The sequence below is a fragment of the Micrasema longulum genome, unplaced genomic scaffold (genome assembly GCF_059751315.1).
Source record: "Micrasema longulum isolate JH-2025_06_02 unplaced genomic scaffold, ASM5975131v1 h1tg000271l, whole genome shotgun sequence".
In the NCBI taxonomy this organism is placed as follows: Eukaryota; Metazoa; Arthropoda; class Insecta; order Trichoptera; family Brachycentridae; genus Micrasema; species Micrasema longulum.
The window spans coordinates 796,662-813,206 of record NW_028277475.1 but is presented as its reverse complement, the minus strand read 5'-3'; the positions used below and the strand labels follow the sequence as shown (position 1 = coordinate 813,206).

Genomic DNA, 16,545 nt, shown 5'->3' with positions numbered 1-16,545 from the left:
ATGGTGTAATAATTCAATGCAAATCCAAAATAAGCCAAGAAAATAAACGAAAATGACAAAAAAATACAAATATCACATTGAACAAATATTTTTGCGCCTAAAGAGTCATGAAATTAACATAAAAATTCCAGGTTTTTATGAACTTTTCATTTGTTTAAAAACTATAATACGTAGGAGACAAACTTTTTACAAAATCTAAATAATAAACAATGATAATAAAATATTGATAGATATTTAAAAATAGATGGAGAATTTAATTTCTTGAATCGGAATTCACTTTGTAACACTTTATAATAAATTAAAAAATAAAAACTTTGTTATTACTGTTACACGTATAAGTTTATTCTATCAAAAGAACAGAACTGTATTTATTATATCATGTATTTTATTTGAAATAAACATAAACATGACAGTACATAATTTGAGTATTTTGAAAAATATAGAATTTAAAGGTACATAAATATGGAATCCATAAAACAAGAAAAAACAAAGACAGAAAAGTCACCGATACACATCACGATACATAGTTAGAGAAAAAGAGTGTAAAATTGGTGATCCTAGTATGGAAAAGATCCACCTCTCTTGGTGCCTGTTCAACAGACCAATCATCAGACAGACCACAGGCACACAGACCACATTCAACAGACCACAGGCATCATCAACGGTAATTGAGGAAGTTCAGTGATTTTTATTATTTGTCACCATGTAACTAAGCCAAAATTATTATTCTTATGTACTGCATTATCATTGCTACGATTTTTCGAAGTTTTATATTTTTTCAATTACTCCGCGCTTTCCCGGAAACTGGAAATCTATCATCGTTTGATTTATAAGAACTTGTGATGTCATATAAAGTAGTTAATTTTGGTTAATTTTTTCATACATTTTAGAGAGACTTGGCGGTACAATGATGAATTTCAGCCCCACAAGAAATTGCCTACAAAAAAGTTTTCTTGCGTGCGATAAAAATTAGAGCATCAAATTGTAGAGCAAAGTTTCTTGAAAACGTACGAAAAAAAAAAAAAAAAAAACAAAGTACTTCGAACGACGTCAATAGTTCATATGAACCAACCAATGATAAGAGAGCTGTGAAAAATATCCGGTTTACTTAACGTCAACGGACCAATCGGTAGAACTGACAGAGAATAAGCTGAAGAGAACCTCTGATGTCACATGCGGAGTAATTTCAAAAATACAAAACATTAAAAAATCATGGCACTGATATTACGATAAATAAAAATTTAGGCTTAGTTTAATAGTCTAGTAACAAAAAAATTCTGAACCTCAGAGGCAGACAGATGCAAATCCAGAATTTGATGAAATTACATTTCGGTTTTCATATCCAGTTTATGATCATGTCCATTGGAAATGTAAGTCTTATAATGAATGAACCAATGTATTAAGATACTGAATATACAAATTTATGTTATAAATCATAAGAAATACCTTGGAGAAAGTAGAATCTTTAGGCTTGTGTTGAACATTTGACGTTTGGATTTGCATCCGTCTACCTCTGAGGTATAGAATTAAACAATCCATTTTATATCCAATCTCCCGTAGCACTGAACTTTTTTATTAGTCCTACATTCAGAAAGAAAAAAAAATCTGTTTTGCCTAGTTCTTAAGTAGTTTCTCGGCATTTAATTTTATGAGCTATTATAAATTAACCAGTTCAGAAGTTCAAAGTGCTTCTTCTGGGCTACAAACACGTGATACCGAGCATGCTTAAAAGGAACAATGATGGATACTGCAATGGTTTTTGGGAGAGCACTCCTCCCATCAATAGATTACATAAAACTAATATTATAAGTGTTCTTTTAATAAAATAAACTTGTATGTGTTCTACTAACAAAGTATTCATTTTATAATAAGTTATAGATGGAGAAGTTTACTAGAAAATACTGGCAATAATTTTGGCCTTGAAATTAAAAGGGAAAAAACCAAAATGATCATAATTGGGCGGAGAAATGAGAATAGACCGGAAATAACTCAAATTGGAAATTGCGAGGTTGTTATTGGGTATACTTATCTGGGCTCAATGATAGTAAATAGATGAGAGTGCGTTGGTGAAATCGAGAGACAAAATGCCATTGCTCGCTCTGCGATGGAGAAATTGAAAAAAGTTTGGCAACAACGCAGTGCCTCACCAAGTCTACCAAAATAAAAATGGTCAAAACCCAAATTTTTCCTGTATTCTTGTATGCCGCAGAAACGTGGACCCTGAGAGAAAGAGAACGAAGAAAGATAGACGCCTCTGAAATGTGGTGCTGGTGTAGAATGCTGCGGATACCATGGGCAGCCCATAGGACTAATGTCTCGATAATCCGAGAACTGGGTATTGAACAGCGTCTTCAACTGTGCAAATCCGTGTTCTCAGGTATTTTGGCCACATTACGAGACAAAGATACAATACGGAAAGATTAGTGATACAAAGACGAGTAGAGGGAACTCGATCTCGCGGAAAAAGTTCTACCAGATGGACAGACTCGGTAACAGAAGCGACTGGCGTCCCTCTTCAGGATGGAGAAGTTAATTAAAGATGCGATATGTAAAACTAAGCATTTACAGGGCTTAAGACTTGTGATTAGCTGGTTTAAGTGATTATAACATTCACCATATCACCTATATCGAGCGACTTCGGAAGCTTAATAACACTAATCCCCATCTTTAAGAATAAGACTGTCTATGTTAAATTAACATTGTAAATTAATTTAAATTGGTGGTGAATATTTAGAAATTCTACAAATGGTAAGTTTTATGTGTAATTAAAAATCAATGGTAACTCCATATTTACAAGATACCATTGTGTAACATAAAATTTATTCTATCTACATTGCATTATAAAACGTAGATTCTGGTACATTGTCATAAAACTCTTTTACATATTTGTTAAAGCTAATAGAATTGGAAATTGTACACTTGAACAACTTTTTACACAGGGAGTACGTTCCACGCAGTACACATGTATAAAAAAAGGACAATGGTGGATAGGTTTCCTCATTTTCCTCGATCGTTTCAGAATTAATATATTTTTTTAAAATTACTATTTATTGCACCTACTTTCATTTTATTTAACTCTCCCTTCCCGGTGATGTGTAGCTAGTACACATTGCATCTAATAACTTTAATATCTCCAAAAAATATAATAAATGATGGGTTGAGATTTTCGGTATTCCTTCGTTATACATTTACGTGCCGGTAAAAACGTTTTTTTTACTAAATAATTAATGCTTATTGGGAATATAAAAAGCGTTTTATCAAAAATTGTAGATATCACCGATACAACAGAAAGTTTACCGATGCGTCGTATGTTGCGTTCGTAGTAAAAGAGTAATCCTAATATATAATTGTCTCGCACACTCTTTACGTCTCACTCTCAATAATACGGGTATATTTGGGAGCGAGAGAGATAATTTTTATGCGTCACACGCGCGGACAGCAAAGTTTTTTTGTACTTCTCCAAGATGCCTGTTAGCTGCGTTAGTATTAGTAGCTGCTCGGCATTCGTTGGGGGCAGTTCTTTTGCGTGCACTGAGAGCATGAATTAATGTTTTTTTTTCCATGTTTTTAGCAATTAGATTAAAAATACCATCACTTTTGACTTTAACTATAAATAATTGAAGCAATTGCAGATGAATATTAAAATCTCTCATTTTTTGCATGTGTAGTGACTACACAGCACCGTAACACGCGGAAGTTTTTAGGACAGTAAGGGAAAGGTTAAAAATACAACATACAACAAAATACTTTAAAAAATCGTAACAAAGACTATTCACTATCACCCTTCCTTTGTCCACACCTCTCTGCGCCTAGTTAGTAGAAAAACGATGCAGGGAATAGGGAAATATCACATACTACGAAAACCGATAGAAAATTAGAAAAATTCAATGTATTTTCAAAATCAATATGGATATTGTGGAGAAACGTTATCATAAATGATTTTTAAAAAATACGTCTTTACAAAAATGCAAAATGTTTGGCCTTGACAATTGTGATGTTAAGATTCGTGACAATGCTCAATTTATTCTTTTTTTACTCAACAGAATCGCATAGACCCTTGTTAATTTAAAATTGAAAAAAAACGTGATGTTTCCTATTCCAAAAACGAATTTTGTACCGTATTATTTCAAAACCGTGCAAAAAGGGGTTCTGGTGTGTTTTCAATTATTTCTCCTACATCTTAATTCTTCTCCGAGGCAAAAGAAAAATGTTTTTCATCAACCGCCATTTTGAAATGTCGTAATCGAAAATATTTTCAGTACATTCATAATTGAATCGATGACATTCACATAACGAATCCAACTTATCCCTTTACGGAGCTGATTTGCAGGAATGCAACATAAGCTAGTCCTTAAAAACAGAATTTAAATTAGATTTACGCTGCACTTGATAATGCCAACACAGTTCTTTTATTTTCTTATTAATATTATTGAGTTTTCCTATTGACATTTTTAGGTGGGACTGCATTATAATCACAATAAATGAAATAAGTATTAATTTTTACCAGTGATCGGGTTTTGTTAGTGTATAGTGACAGTAGAAATTGGGGGGAATATTTTTTTTAAATGTGTGGAGAAAAATGGGACCTTAAAATTTCAGCAAAAAAAGTGAGAAAATGTAAAATTAAGGAACATAAAAATGATGTTTTACTCTATTTTTATTAAAACCTGTTTTTGGTATTTATTCTACATATCTCTAATAATTTTACATAACACCTCTTATGTACATTGTTTTGGAGTTGATTCAAAATAAAAAAAGTTATAAAAGTTAAGTCACAGAAAAAATCTTTAATTGACTCTCTGGCAAAATTCATTTTACCACCGATATAAACATGAGATTTGTTTATACTTTTAGCGGTCTGACTATGTCCATCGTGATAAAACTGGTGAAAAATCATAAATTAAAAGTGGTCAAAACTAAAAAATATAAAAAATTATTCAAATATTTTTTTATTCTCTACTTCCTTTATTCTTTACAATATTGGTTAGATTCCATCTTCCTATGCCAGTCTTTGGATGTTGTGGTCAGTAGAAGAGACAAATTTGTTTAAACCCAGGGATGCTACCACAATAAATCACTTTTATAATACGGTGAATATTAAATGTATAACACCTGTCTATTCTAAAACGGCCATAAATGACATTTAAAAAAAAAATCTCTTTGAGTTATTCTGTTGTAATATGTACACGATAACTCAAATATGTATCTATGTATGATAAAATTTCTATGGAAAATGTTTGAAAACAAGAAGAAAAATTATATTATCAAATATTATATTTCCTAACTTAATTACATACATACAAATACACAAAGTAAAATGTCCTCTTCTGTAAAATTCTGTCTTTGGAGTTTTGGACAATTCAACAATAGACAACATACTCGTATGCTGTTTTTTTTTTCAAGACCCATTGCTGTGCAATGTTGCATATCTGCAACGAGAGAGACTTTCGTTTATTATTTTTGACAATATTATTTATCCGAAAATACAAATTAAATTTATAAACACTTAAACGAAGAGAAAAATGTTATTGGATGCGTAAAGGGTTAAACTAAGACGTTTGTGATTTGCCTTCAACTAAATCGGACATCTACAGTACGAGTGTTGAACTTATTTTAAGAATATTATTTTCACAGTTCTGATTTTATTCACATTTTCGGAACATTTTTACTCATTTTTAAACAATCCAATTGATTTATTTCTAATTTTGATCAAATCGAATACACTACCTATCCTCGTTCAACATATCCAAGACACGCATTTCTCAATTACACATCGTCTTTATTATAATCAAATCAAAGTTTTACTCTTGATAAAAACACTTTTTTCTCAATGTACAATTTCTTGCTTAGCTCCAAGCAACCGATTACACTTTCTTGCTTAATTTCGAGCAAATAATTGTTTTTTTTAACACGCCGTAGTGTAGATCTTAGGCCAAAACTGCAGAGCCGTAACAGCGCTCGCCTGCCGGGGTCGAACAGGAGACTATTTGCAGACCTAAGTAAGAAGATCATGGTTTCCACTCGGTGGGTTCTGGAGCCCAGTAACAATAAACTTCTCAGTATATAATACAGTCTTGTGAAGCCTCAGACTATAGAGTCACTCTCTCGATAAAGCTTCTTGTGATTAATATCTCAGATGTGGTTTATTCTTTGCCATATATCTGAAAATTTAAAAATAATATTACAACATGGGTGCATATTTTTTTTATTGACAATTCTTAAAACGTTTGGGGTTAAGCAAAATCTTGACTGTCATTTAGGAACTAAAGTGGTCAAAATAGTGACTCCTATTTAAGAAATGACATTTTTTGACGAAACCCTTTGTTTATTGTTAATTTGCTGAATGATGTTAAAATTTCTTATTTAATTTTTGATTTATTGTTTCCTTATTTTCTGCTGATTTTATTTCATGTATCTATATTTTATATACTGTGTTCAGGTATTTCGTTTCTATTATTGAATTGTTTTTCAATATTATTTTATACTTTGTCAAAGGCGTAAGCTGTCGAAATAAATAAATAAATATATGCAATCTTAACAGTCTACAGACACAATAGTGGATTAGTCTCCCTTGCCTGGTGTGTAACAATAACTCACTTGTCTAAAGACTCCCAGAACTCCATGAGTACGGCCCGGTCCAGATGTCGCTTGGTCCTACTGAGCTGAAGGACCTTGACAGCCCAGCGCGCCACATTCGCGTCGAGTTTCATCTCGTCAAACTTCAGGTGGAATGCGCAAACTGGAAACAACCAAACAAATCACACCAACATACTCTCGTGTTATTTAGAATTTACATAAAATTCATGGTCAGTATATCACTGTCATTACATCTCAGTATATACAGAAGGTTATTTAAACCCTGTTACATCCAAAACCACGGTGATCAGTATGGGCAAGAAGACATTTTAGCATATTTAAAAAAAAAAAAGAATGAAGAAAAAAATTTCAAAATAAAATATTTAAAAAAACAATTGGTTGCTTACTTCTGCAGGGGAGTGTGTCATACTCCCCCTTCTCCCCTCTCGTTTCTCCCCTGTAGAAGTAAGCATCATTTGGTTTTTTTAAATATAAAAAAATATTTTAATGTGCCAATATGTCATCTTGCTCATATTGATCATCGTGGTTTCGGGTGTGACAGGGTTTAAAGAACACCTGTATAATGAATTTGTCTGTCATTATCAATCTAATTTTCCCAATTCTAACGGCGATAGGGTATGTCAGTTTATTAGCTTGTTGATAAACCAGGACAAACAAGCCCGATTGGGCAAATTGGCTTGTGGTCCTGTGGACTTGTTGAAAATGGCCACCAAAATCGAAATATTCGAGTGAATTGTTAGAACTCAAATGTTTCTTTTTCCAAAAAATAAATAAATCGGGACTGGCTCCAATGGCCATTATATAACAGTTCTACAGAACAACCTTTTCACATTATTTCGCCTGTTTCAAAGGCAACCTTCAGACATTTATCAAAAATCAAAACCCATAAAGCCCAAAACAAAATTATAGTTCATAAATTCATTCTATTCCCAGAAACACCTTATCTGTTGATATGATATTGTGCGTCAGCTTACTGTTGGCGAAGATGTGTACAGGATTCCCTTCCCAAGGCCAGCCTTTGAACTGCCACGCGGGCCCAGCCACAAACACGGCGACCACGCGCTCCCACTCCGCGGAGGACAGCCGCGCCGGGTTGTCCACAACCCGGTATGGCACCTGAAAGAGAGACGTGAATGAAATATGCAGATATGATATGAATTCAAAACATGTCCCAAATTCGAAATATGTCGCAGCACATTACATGTTGTGAATTTAACAGATTAATATGTCATGAATTTAACAAATTAATATGTCATGAATTTAACAGATTGAAATGTCATGAAATTGACAAGGCAACAAGTCACAAATTTAACAGATTGAAATGTCGTGAAATTTACAAAGCGACAAGTCACGAATTTAACAGATTAATATGTCATGAATTTAACAGATTGAAATGTCATGAAATTGACAAGGCGACAAGTCACAAATTTAACAGATTGAAATGTCGTGAAATTTACAAAGTGACAAGTCACGAATTTAACAGATTAATATGTCATGAATTTAACAGCTTAATATGTCATGAATTTAACAGATTGAAATGTCATGAAAATGACACATTGGCATATTATGATTTTTACAAATTAACATGTCATGAATTCAACACATTTGCATGTTAACAATATTACGAGTATGTACAAATCTTTTTATACTAATTTTTAAATTTTCACTGAAGAAATTCATACCAATACAAAGATATTTTCAAGTATAGTGGGTTTTACATATCGGTTTAAATGGTGTTCTGACAAAAAGACGGGTACGTCTCGAAACCGGTAGACATAGAAAAGTCGGTAAGTGGTCATATGCAAATATTTGATAACATTTAGAGATGAAGATGTTGAGAAGGTGAATAAATTAGAAATAAACTTTTTAATTGCATTTTGAATATTTCCCCTTATTCTTTGAATTCTCTGGAGACTACACATAACCAATGAACAAATTTGGTTGAGTCAAAGTTAAAAGGATAGTTCATATTTAAAAAATAAAAAATTGTACTAGGAAATTTTGTGTAATTTTAGGGGCTGCTATTCAATCACCCAGGCCTGTTCATCCTGTCTATGGGGACAGGGCTAAATAAAAATTAGGTATCTACCGTAATAGGGGCGGCAGCATTGGCTGCAACTGTGTTCTCCAAGTTTCCTTTACGTCTCTGGAGCAGTACTTCGTTTTCTCTGATCGTCCCTTGTGCCTTCTTCTCATCAACAGACACATATCTGGGGGAAGAAAATATCAAAAGTGAGTATCCGGGCCTTACGGTTAACTTAAATAATTGATATGCAAAAAACGTAAAATGATTAACATAAATTATATTGGGTCTATAACTTAAAAACCGGAATTCGACACTAGATGTCAACACTTGTGTATGTGCTGTAGGAAATCATTGACGTACATGTCATTTTGAAGCTCTATTCATAAGCTGCCAAAATAAGTGAACAGTGTTTGATTTGCTTGTGATTTGATCATATTTTTTTCAATCATGAAAAATTTTGAAAATTGGCGAAAAAAACAGCATTTGCGTGAAGTTTTGCTGAGTCACTCTTTTGCAAAAAAAAACTGCAGCCAAAAGTCGTCGTTTGCTTGTGAAATAGTATGGCTAACATGCTCTTGCGAAATCACAGTGTTTCCAGTGGTTTCAACACTTTTTCAAGGTTTCGGTCGACGCAGAATGCATTTTCCGGAATACGCTTCACTTCAGTCCAAGGCATGAAAAATGAACTAGATTTGTTTTTTGATTCAAAAGATGATCGGTTTTTTTGGGATGGCATCCACTAATTGCCAGAAAGATGGGGAAATGTTGTAACTTCCGATGGACAATACTTTGAATAATAGAATTGTACAAGATTTTCTTTCATAAAGGCTCAAATTTCCAAAAAAAATCCGGTTTGTAAGTTATAGACGTAATATATTTTGTAAAAAATAAGAATAGTTTGGCTATTCCAGTCAATTTATATTTTGGAAAAAAAAAAGAAAAGCGCTCTCCTATATGTAAATTAAATAAATAAATCAACAAATACAAATGTTTGATTGGTGCATGGGTGTGGATAATGGGTACTGACTTGTGATCTTGCAGCACGTCCTTGGCATTGTACATGGTGATGAGGGAGGTCATGGTAGCCGGGATGATGATGATGGGGGTCTTGGAGGGCCGCTTGGCTCCAGGGGGCAGCATCCTCGCTTGCGCCGTGGGCAGCAGTTCTCGCGGTGGGGGCATGCTTCCCGCTGGATAAAGAACATATATTTTTTATTTATTTTAAAAACATATTTTTTTAAATAAATATTTGCCTTCTTATGATTTACCCAAATATTTCAATTTTGGGGGCCATTTTCAAGTTGTAAATAACTCACTATGCCACGGGACCACAATTTGGTTTTGCGGTGAAATAATTTATTGTCGAGATTTAAAGACAAACATAAATTAACTATGATATTTTTATTAACATATTACAACAGAGACGAAGAAAATTTAAGAAAAGGTAATATAGAAGTCTAGGCATCTACAGGGCTTCATAAACATCAACAGATGAAAGAATTGAAGGAATATAGATGTTCAAATATAGGCAGAATGGTGAATGTTACACAGTGTGTAAAGTGGCCACTTAAACCAGCCATTGACAGGTCATAAGCCCTGTAGATACCTAGACTTCTATATTACCTTTTCTTAAATGTTCTTCATCTCTGTTGTAATATGTTATTATAAACAGCTCCTCAGGGAGTTGAATCCAGTCCTTGTCTACAAAAATTTGGACAAACTCAAAATATTATGATATTTTAAGTGTGTCCAAATGATCCAGGTCATAAACCCAGCAAAAGCCTAGATTTTCACATTGTCTTTTCTAAACTGTTCTCCATCTTTGTTGTAATTTGTAATAAAATTAACTAATATAAATATTAATACTTGAAGATAAAAAAGAAAATCATTTAACATTTCGCTCCCTGACGGTACAAATTTGTCCCGGTGTAAAATGACTCATATGAGAATGCATTTGATGTGAGTAATCGCTGTACATATTTGAACTTTTTTTAGTAGTTTTGGTCATTTTGAAGTAATTAGTTCCAAAAAAATACTCCTGAGGATCAGTTTTGCATAGAGCTGTCACCCGTTTGGCTGTATAAAATCACTACTCCTTTATAAACTTCAAAATTATAATTATGATGGCAGGCAAGTTCCTTTTTTGTAATTTTTGTTTTTTATTATAATGTTGGTTTTTTGTTCACTTTTTTGTCAAAATAATATATGTATTCATTATTTGAAGTTAGAAAAATAATTGACTTATTTGAGTAGTGATATTTAAAAAAAATAGAGAACTGTGTATACATATCGGCAGATTAGCAACTATCTTCTTTCTATCCATTAACTAGTACAAGATGCATTCGTTGTGTAATTCTTCTCGAGATTCACAGTCTACATTATGTGATGGGTGAAGTATTACGATAGTTAAATAAATCAATGTTTTAAGGACAAACAGAAAACAAATATATTTACCTGCTGGCGTGGGCACAGGGGGCCCAGGCCTGCCTCTGGGGGCTGCGCTGGGCCCTTCCGTTACACTCTTCAGTGTCATCCCGTGGTAGGAGCCCATGGTGTCGATCTTGAAGCCCTCGGTTTCTGGAAAACACCAACATATTGTAATTAATAATATACTAGTCTGATGACATTGTCGGATGTAGTGAGAGAATGAAAAAGAAAATTGTATAGGGATGCGAACGATATTGTATTTTGTGTCATCTAAACTAGCCAGGTTCTTAGCTATGTCAATGATAAGACATCCACAAAGACAAATGCTTAGCTATATTAATGCTTAGACACTGACAAAGACATGTTCTTAGTTATGTCAATGCTTAGATACCTACAAAGACAGGTTCTTAGCTATGTCATTTAGATACTCACAAAGCCATGTGCTTAGTTATGTTGGAGATGACAGAATGAAAGTATTTATTACATGTTGAATAATACAGATTCGGTGAAGCTCAAGAGATACTGACTGATTAGCTGACTTTTAATAACTGAGTAACTGCTGGTACCAAAGGGTGCTACCAATTATATAGTAATTTCCCACAGTATTAACTTTATATTTGTACAGTTTGTGGGGAAGTGAGATCATTTTTTATCTCCCCGACTGTCAGAAATTTGAGATCAGTAATTTGAACGTTTTGATTATTTATTGAGTAGCAATCATGTATTTCCAGGTGAGTCCCAGAGTTATGTCAATGCTTAGATACCTACAAAGACATATTCTTAGCTATGTCAATACTAAGATACCCACAAATACAGGTGCTTAGATACCCATAATATCCTTCACGGTACGCACCTTCTTTCTGCCGGATGAAGCGCTCCTGATCGTATCTGTTGTACATGGCCGGTTGGCCTTGGGCGCGCTGGGTGGGGGCTGCTGGGGGTGGCACAGGCGGAGGAAGGCCCCCGGGGGGCGGCCCTCCTCGCGCGCCCGGATAGAGGACAGCAGGGCAAGAATGTTCTTGGCAAACATCTACAAAAGCAGTGAAACAATAAATGTAATACTAAAATAACTTTGGAATATTTTTATTGAAAAAATAAATATAAAAATTATAAAAAAATAAATGTCTCAAAATCTTTACCTTCCCCGTGCTCTGCAGCACAGTGGTTCGAGTCCTCCACTGCCTTTCGCGGCTCACAATGTCCTTGGTCTGGTCGACATCGTAGTCCAGGATGACCCTCAGGTCGGAGCCCACCACGCCCAGGGGGTCGGAGTAGTCGTTGCTTTTGATGGTGGTGCGCTTCTTGGCCAGCCGCTTGGCCTTGATGGCCGCGATTTTCTCCACGGACATGGCCTCTGAAAGAGACCTAAGGAGAGAAAATTATATATATATTATACATTGGGGTGATACGATAAAAACAACAGTCACTAAAGCTGCTGGATCCCATGTTCAAGCTTAAAGATGATTGTCTTCGAGGCTGGAGAAAACCAGATTTAATCTAAATCCACGGAAGCATTTTCTGCACAATAGGGCTATTGATGGTTGGAATAAGCTGCCACAAGAGCTGATCTCAATGGGTTTAAAAATGGACTAGATTTGTTTTGGAAAAGTCAACTAACTTTTGTTGAAACAGATTTAATCATATCAGCTTTAAGCTGCTAGCTTAAAATTAGTATAATAATAAAATATAGGTATATATATAAATTAATTGAGTCGTATAATTCCAATACATAATTTCCATGCACAATAATTAACAGGCGCCGTGGCACAGTTGGTTAGATGACTGAAAGTAGCATCGTGGAAAGAAAGATTCTTTCTAAATTTATGCAAAACCCATGTGGAACCGAAATGCTTAATAATGCTCACAACGATATTCATATTAAGTAATAATTAATCAGTATAATTGCAAATAACTTATTTATTATCTAAAACAGTAAAATTGTGTTTTTGAGGCTCCAAAAGCTCGTTTTTGACAAGTATAACATGATGCAATGTGACCATTTTTGTGTGATTTCTCATACAATGGGCCCGTTTTTGCTGTGACCCCATATTTTTTTCCTACAATTTAAATGGCAAGGAGCTAGGTTTTGATAGATTTAAAAGTACCATCCTATAGTACTTTTTCTGGGAAAAAATGACATTAATATCTCAATAATTGAAAAAAGCAATTGGCCCGCTTTTGACCGTCATTTGTGGCATCGAAAAAAAGTTTTATTTCAGTTAAAGAAAAATTAGTTTTTCATCCAAATGGACTAAATGAGTTGGTACAAGCAACCTGTTTTACTTCGAGTAAACTTTTATCTATGAAAAAGGCTGCCACTTTATGGATCGGAAGTGTAATTTCAAAAATAGTTTTTTTTTTAAATGACAACTACGGGTGTTTCTTTGCGGTCATGAAGAAAGTTGTACAAACTATATGAGGTGTGATAATAAAAGACGTCTAACTTGATGTTGTCAACTGTGACAGAGGCTTCCTTAGGGGCGTCCAAGCGTGCGGCCAGTTGCTCTCGCACTTTTTGTACATGCAGCTCCTCAAAGCGCGCTTTCTTGGGGTGAATGTCCGACACATCGTGTTCTAGGGAGCGTTTTACCTGGAGAAATATATACCGTAAACAGGGGTGACAAATAAATCATCCCAAAGAATAAAAAATGAGTCAAATAAGTTGTATACAAAAATATGTAGTTATATTGCTCCAGCCAAAGATGTATAATTAAATGGGCACATTACTAACGCAAAGAAAATGGCATTTCAATTCGCCTTTTGTGCTTTCATTATCTAACAGACTTTCATCATGATCAGATGTAATGCTACACAGAAATATTCCATCCGGTGTGGCTAAATATACTTCGATTGCACTGAAACTGTGGAAAAAATCCGATATATTGTTTTATTCGTAAATACAATCTAATTTATGGAATAAGTAGATTTTTAAGTATGTTTTTGAAAATTTTGTAAACTCTCAGATAGTATCGTATCTGTGGTAATGAAATACACTGAAAAAATACAGTCAAACTTAGCTATAACGATCACGGAAATAGGCGAGATCTTGCATGTAATGAGGAAACATTCATTAATATTTTAGTTTATGGTTATCTCCGTACATTTATTCACATTTAAAACGAGCTACTTCTTGGACATACCGAACGAAAATATTGTCAACAGTTGAGCACAAACGCTTCAATTGTTTAAAAATATAATTTCTGAAATAAGAACCTAAGTTTTAAAAAATCCAAACGGGCAGTTAACTTAGGACCGATGCCGCTGGGAGTCAAGATCGGAGTGCTAAGTATCTAATTGGCGTTTTCGCCAACAACATTGACAAAGCATCACACACATGGTTAAAGTTACGTGTGTAAAATCCAACTTCTTTTGCAGTTAATGAATGACAACCTTGTGGGTGATGTGGGTGATGTTAGATCAGTTACAAACCAACCTTTGAGATATAAACATGTTTACTATCAAGAGGTAGTGTGAAAAAGTAGCAATTGTTTGTGAAATAGACTGGGGTGAAAAATGCTGAAGTGTATACAAACTTTTCTCTATCCTCATCCATAGTATCAATATTGTGGAAAAATTTAAGTGTTTATTTATCTGTACTTGAAATTTAAAAAGTGGTATGTTTGTAAGCATTTATTATATTTTTTTAATTAAAAATTTAACAGTTTTATTTTTAAATTATCTGGATGAATTATACATATACTTATTTGTTTACTTAGTGACAATATGCAATGGCGATTGGACTAAAAAACTAAATTCTCAGGTATAACGAGTAATCTTTATAAAGAGCAAATTCAGTTAATCCCATCCATCTTTCTCGTGATAACCAAGTTTGTCTGCACATATATATGTGTCTTACATAAAAGACTGATTGTGTATTGTGATTTGGTACCTTTTTTTCCCCTTCATTCCTTCATTCCCCCCTTGAGGGCAATGCAATATTTGCTATATCTTAGATGTAGCTAGTATAGGAATAACAGGTCTATTTATTACAAGTCAGTGGCTCCAGTAATGTAAATAAGTATCATCAGTTTAGAACATAATATCATTCCTCTGGGGAAACAAATGAACCCCAAATAATTTTCTTATCATTCTGATCATTCTCTCGGTCTCACAATGCTGCAGAAACGGAAAAAAGGGGTGACCTGAGAGACATACAAGATACTCAAAAGCCACTATAGCTGCCCAAATTTGGATCCCATGTTCAAGCTTAAACAAGATGCTCGTCTTCGGGGCCACAGTCTCAGGCTGGAGAAAACGTGATTTAATCTAAATCCACGGAAGCATTTCCTGAGCAATAGGGTTGTTGGTGGTTGGAATAAGCTGCCACAAGAGCAGATCTCAATGTGTAGTCTCAATAGGTTCAAAAATGGACTAGATTTGTTTCGGAAAAGTTAAAGTGCGCTAACAACTAACTTTCGTTAAAATAGATTTGAGCATATCAGCTTTAAGCTGCTCGCTTCAAATTAATATTAATATTAATACTAATTTTAAAAGTAAGTACCTGAGTTGGAATTTCTAAGGGGGCACTTTTGTCTATAGCAGAACAGGTAGCAGTTTCGCCATTCAAATAAGCGAGCAATTCTTTTCTGTCTGGTCTTCTCACTGGAGGGATATTCGCAGCCTGAAATTAGCAAATACAATATAAATTCAATGACCCACAATTCGTTATAATACTTTACTCAAAACAATTTGAAGAAACACAATTAGAAACATAAAACTATTTTTAACGAACATCAGAAAACTATTTTTGGCATATGTCGATTTTAGAAAACATTAATTAATGAACTATCCATAAAAATTTAAAATAGGGTATCATTTGATCATATACGCCAAATCGTTTTGTAAATGCACAAAATGAACAAGAAAGTAATGGTTAATTAAAAAGTAATAAACTCACAGCTGCCTGTTTGACGTAAACGGGATGGGTCAATCCAATATTTTTAAGAATAAATAGTAAACACTCCAGCGTGTAATATTCTTTAACGCTTCCATCTTTCCCCGACCTGAAATGGGGTAATTAAAATAAAATAAGGACCTGAGACACATCACCTAACAACCAAAACAAGAAATGTCACTTGATAATTTCATTTTAGAAATATTTTAACTAACACTTACCCCCATGTGAGATAATTCGTTTTAACATTTTTGGGCCAGGAAAATTCTCCGAATATTATTTGGTTATCCCTTTCGATAATTTCCTTTTTATTCACATTGTATTGTCGAAGCAAACTCAACGGATCGGCCATGGCGAATTATCGGATGCCAAAAAACAAAAAGTGGTCAAATACAGCATTGACAAATAGCCATAGAAAAATTTGACTTAAACCATAGACAGAAATGTAAGTGAGTTCATTCACGTAACAAATTTGCTACCTACCTAAAAAACGGAATATTTTATTTGAAATATTTTTATGAAAAAAAATGTATCTCGTTTTTGTAATGATTTATGTGTCCTGCATATTAATATGCATATGGAATAAGAATTAAAAACATTA

General features: G+C 33.9%; 1 protein-coding gene across 1 annotated transcript; it reads right to left on the bottom strand.

The window, feature by feature from the left end:
- Positions 1–4,964: 4,964 nt before the first annotated feature.
- Positions 4,965–16,339, bottom strand: LOC148283012 (parafibromin-like). Its single transcript, XM_088224167.1, is given in 13 exon segments — positions 4,965–6,161; positions 6,598–6,739; positions 7,572–7,713; positions 8,687–8,807; positions 9,651–9,813; positions 11,078–11,200; positions 11,904–12,008; positions 12,011–12,080; positions 12,190–12,415; positions 13,495–13,640; positions 15,552–15,671; positions 15,948–16,053; positions 16,166–16,339. Coding segments are annotated over 13 exon segments (1,632 nt in total). The 5' UTR covers positions 16,297–16,339; the 3' UTR covers positions 4,965–6,124.
- Between the last annotated feature and the right edge of the window lie 206 nt (positions 16,340–16,545).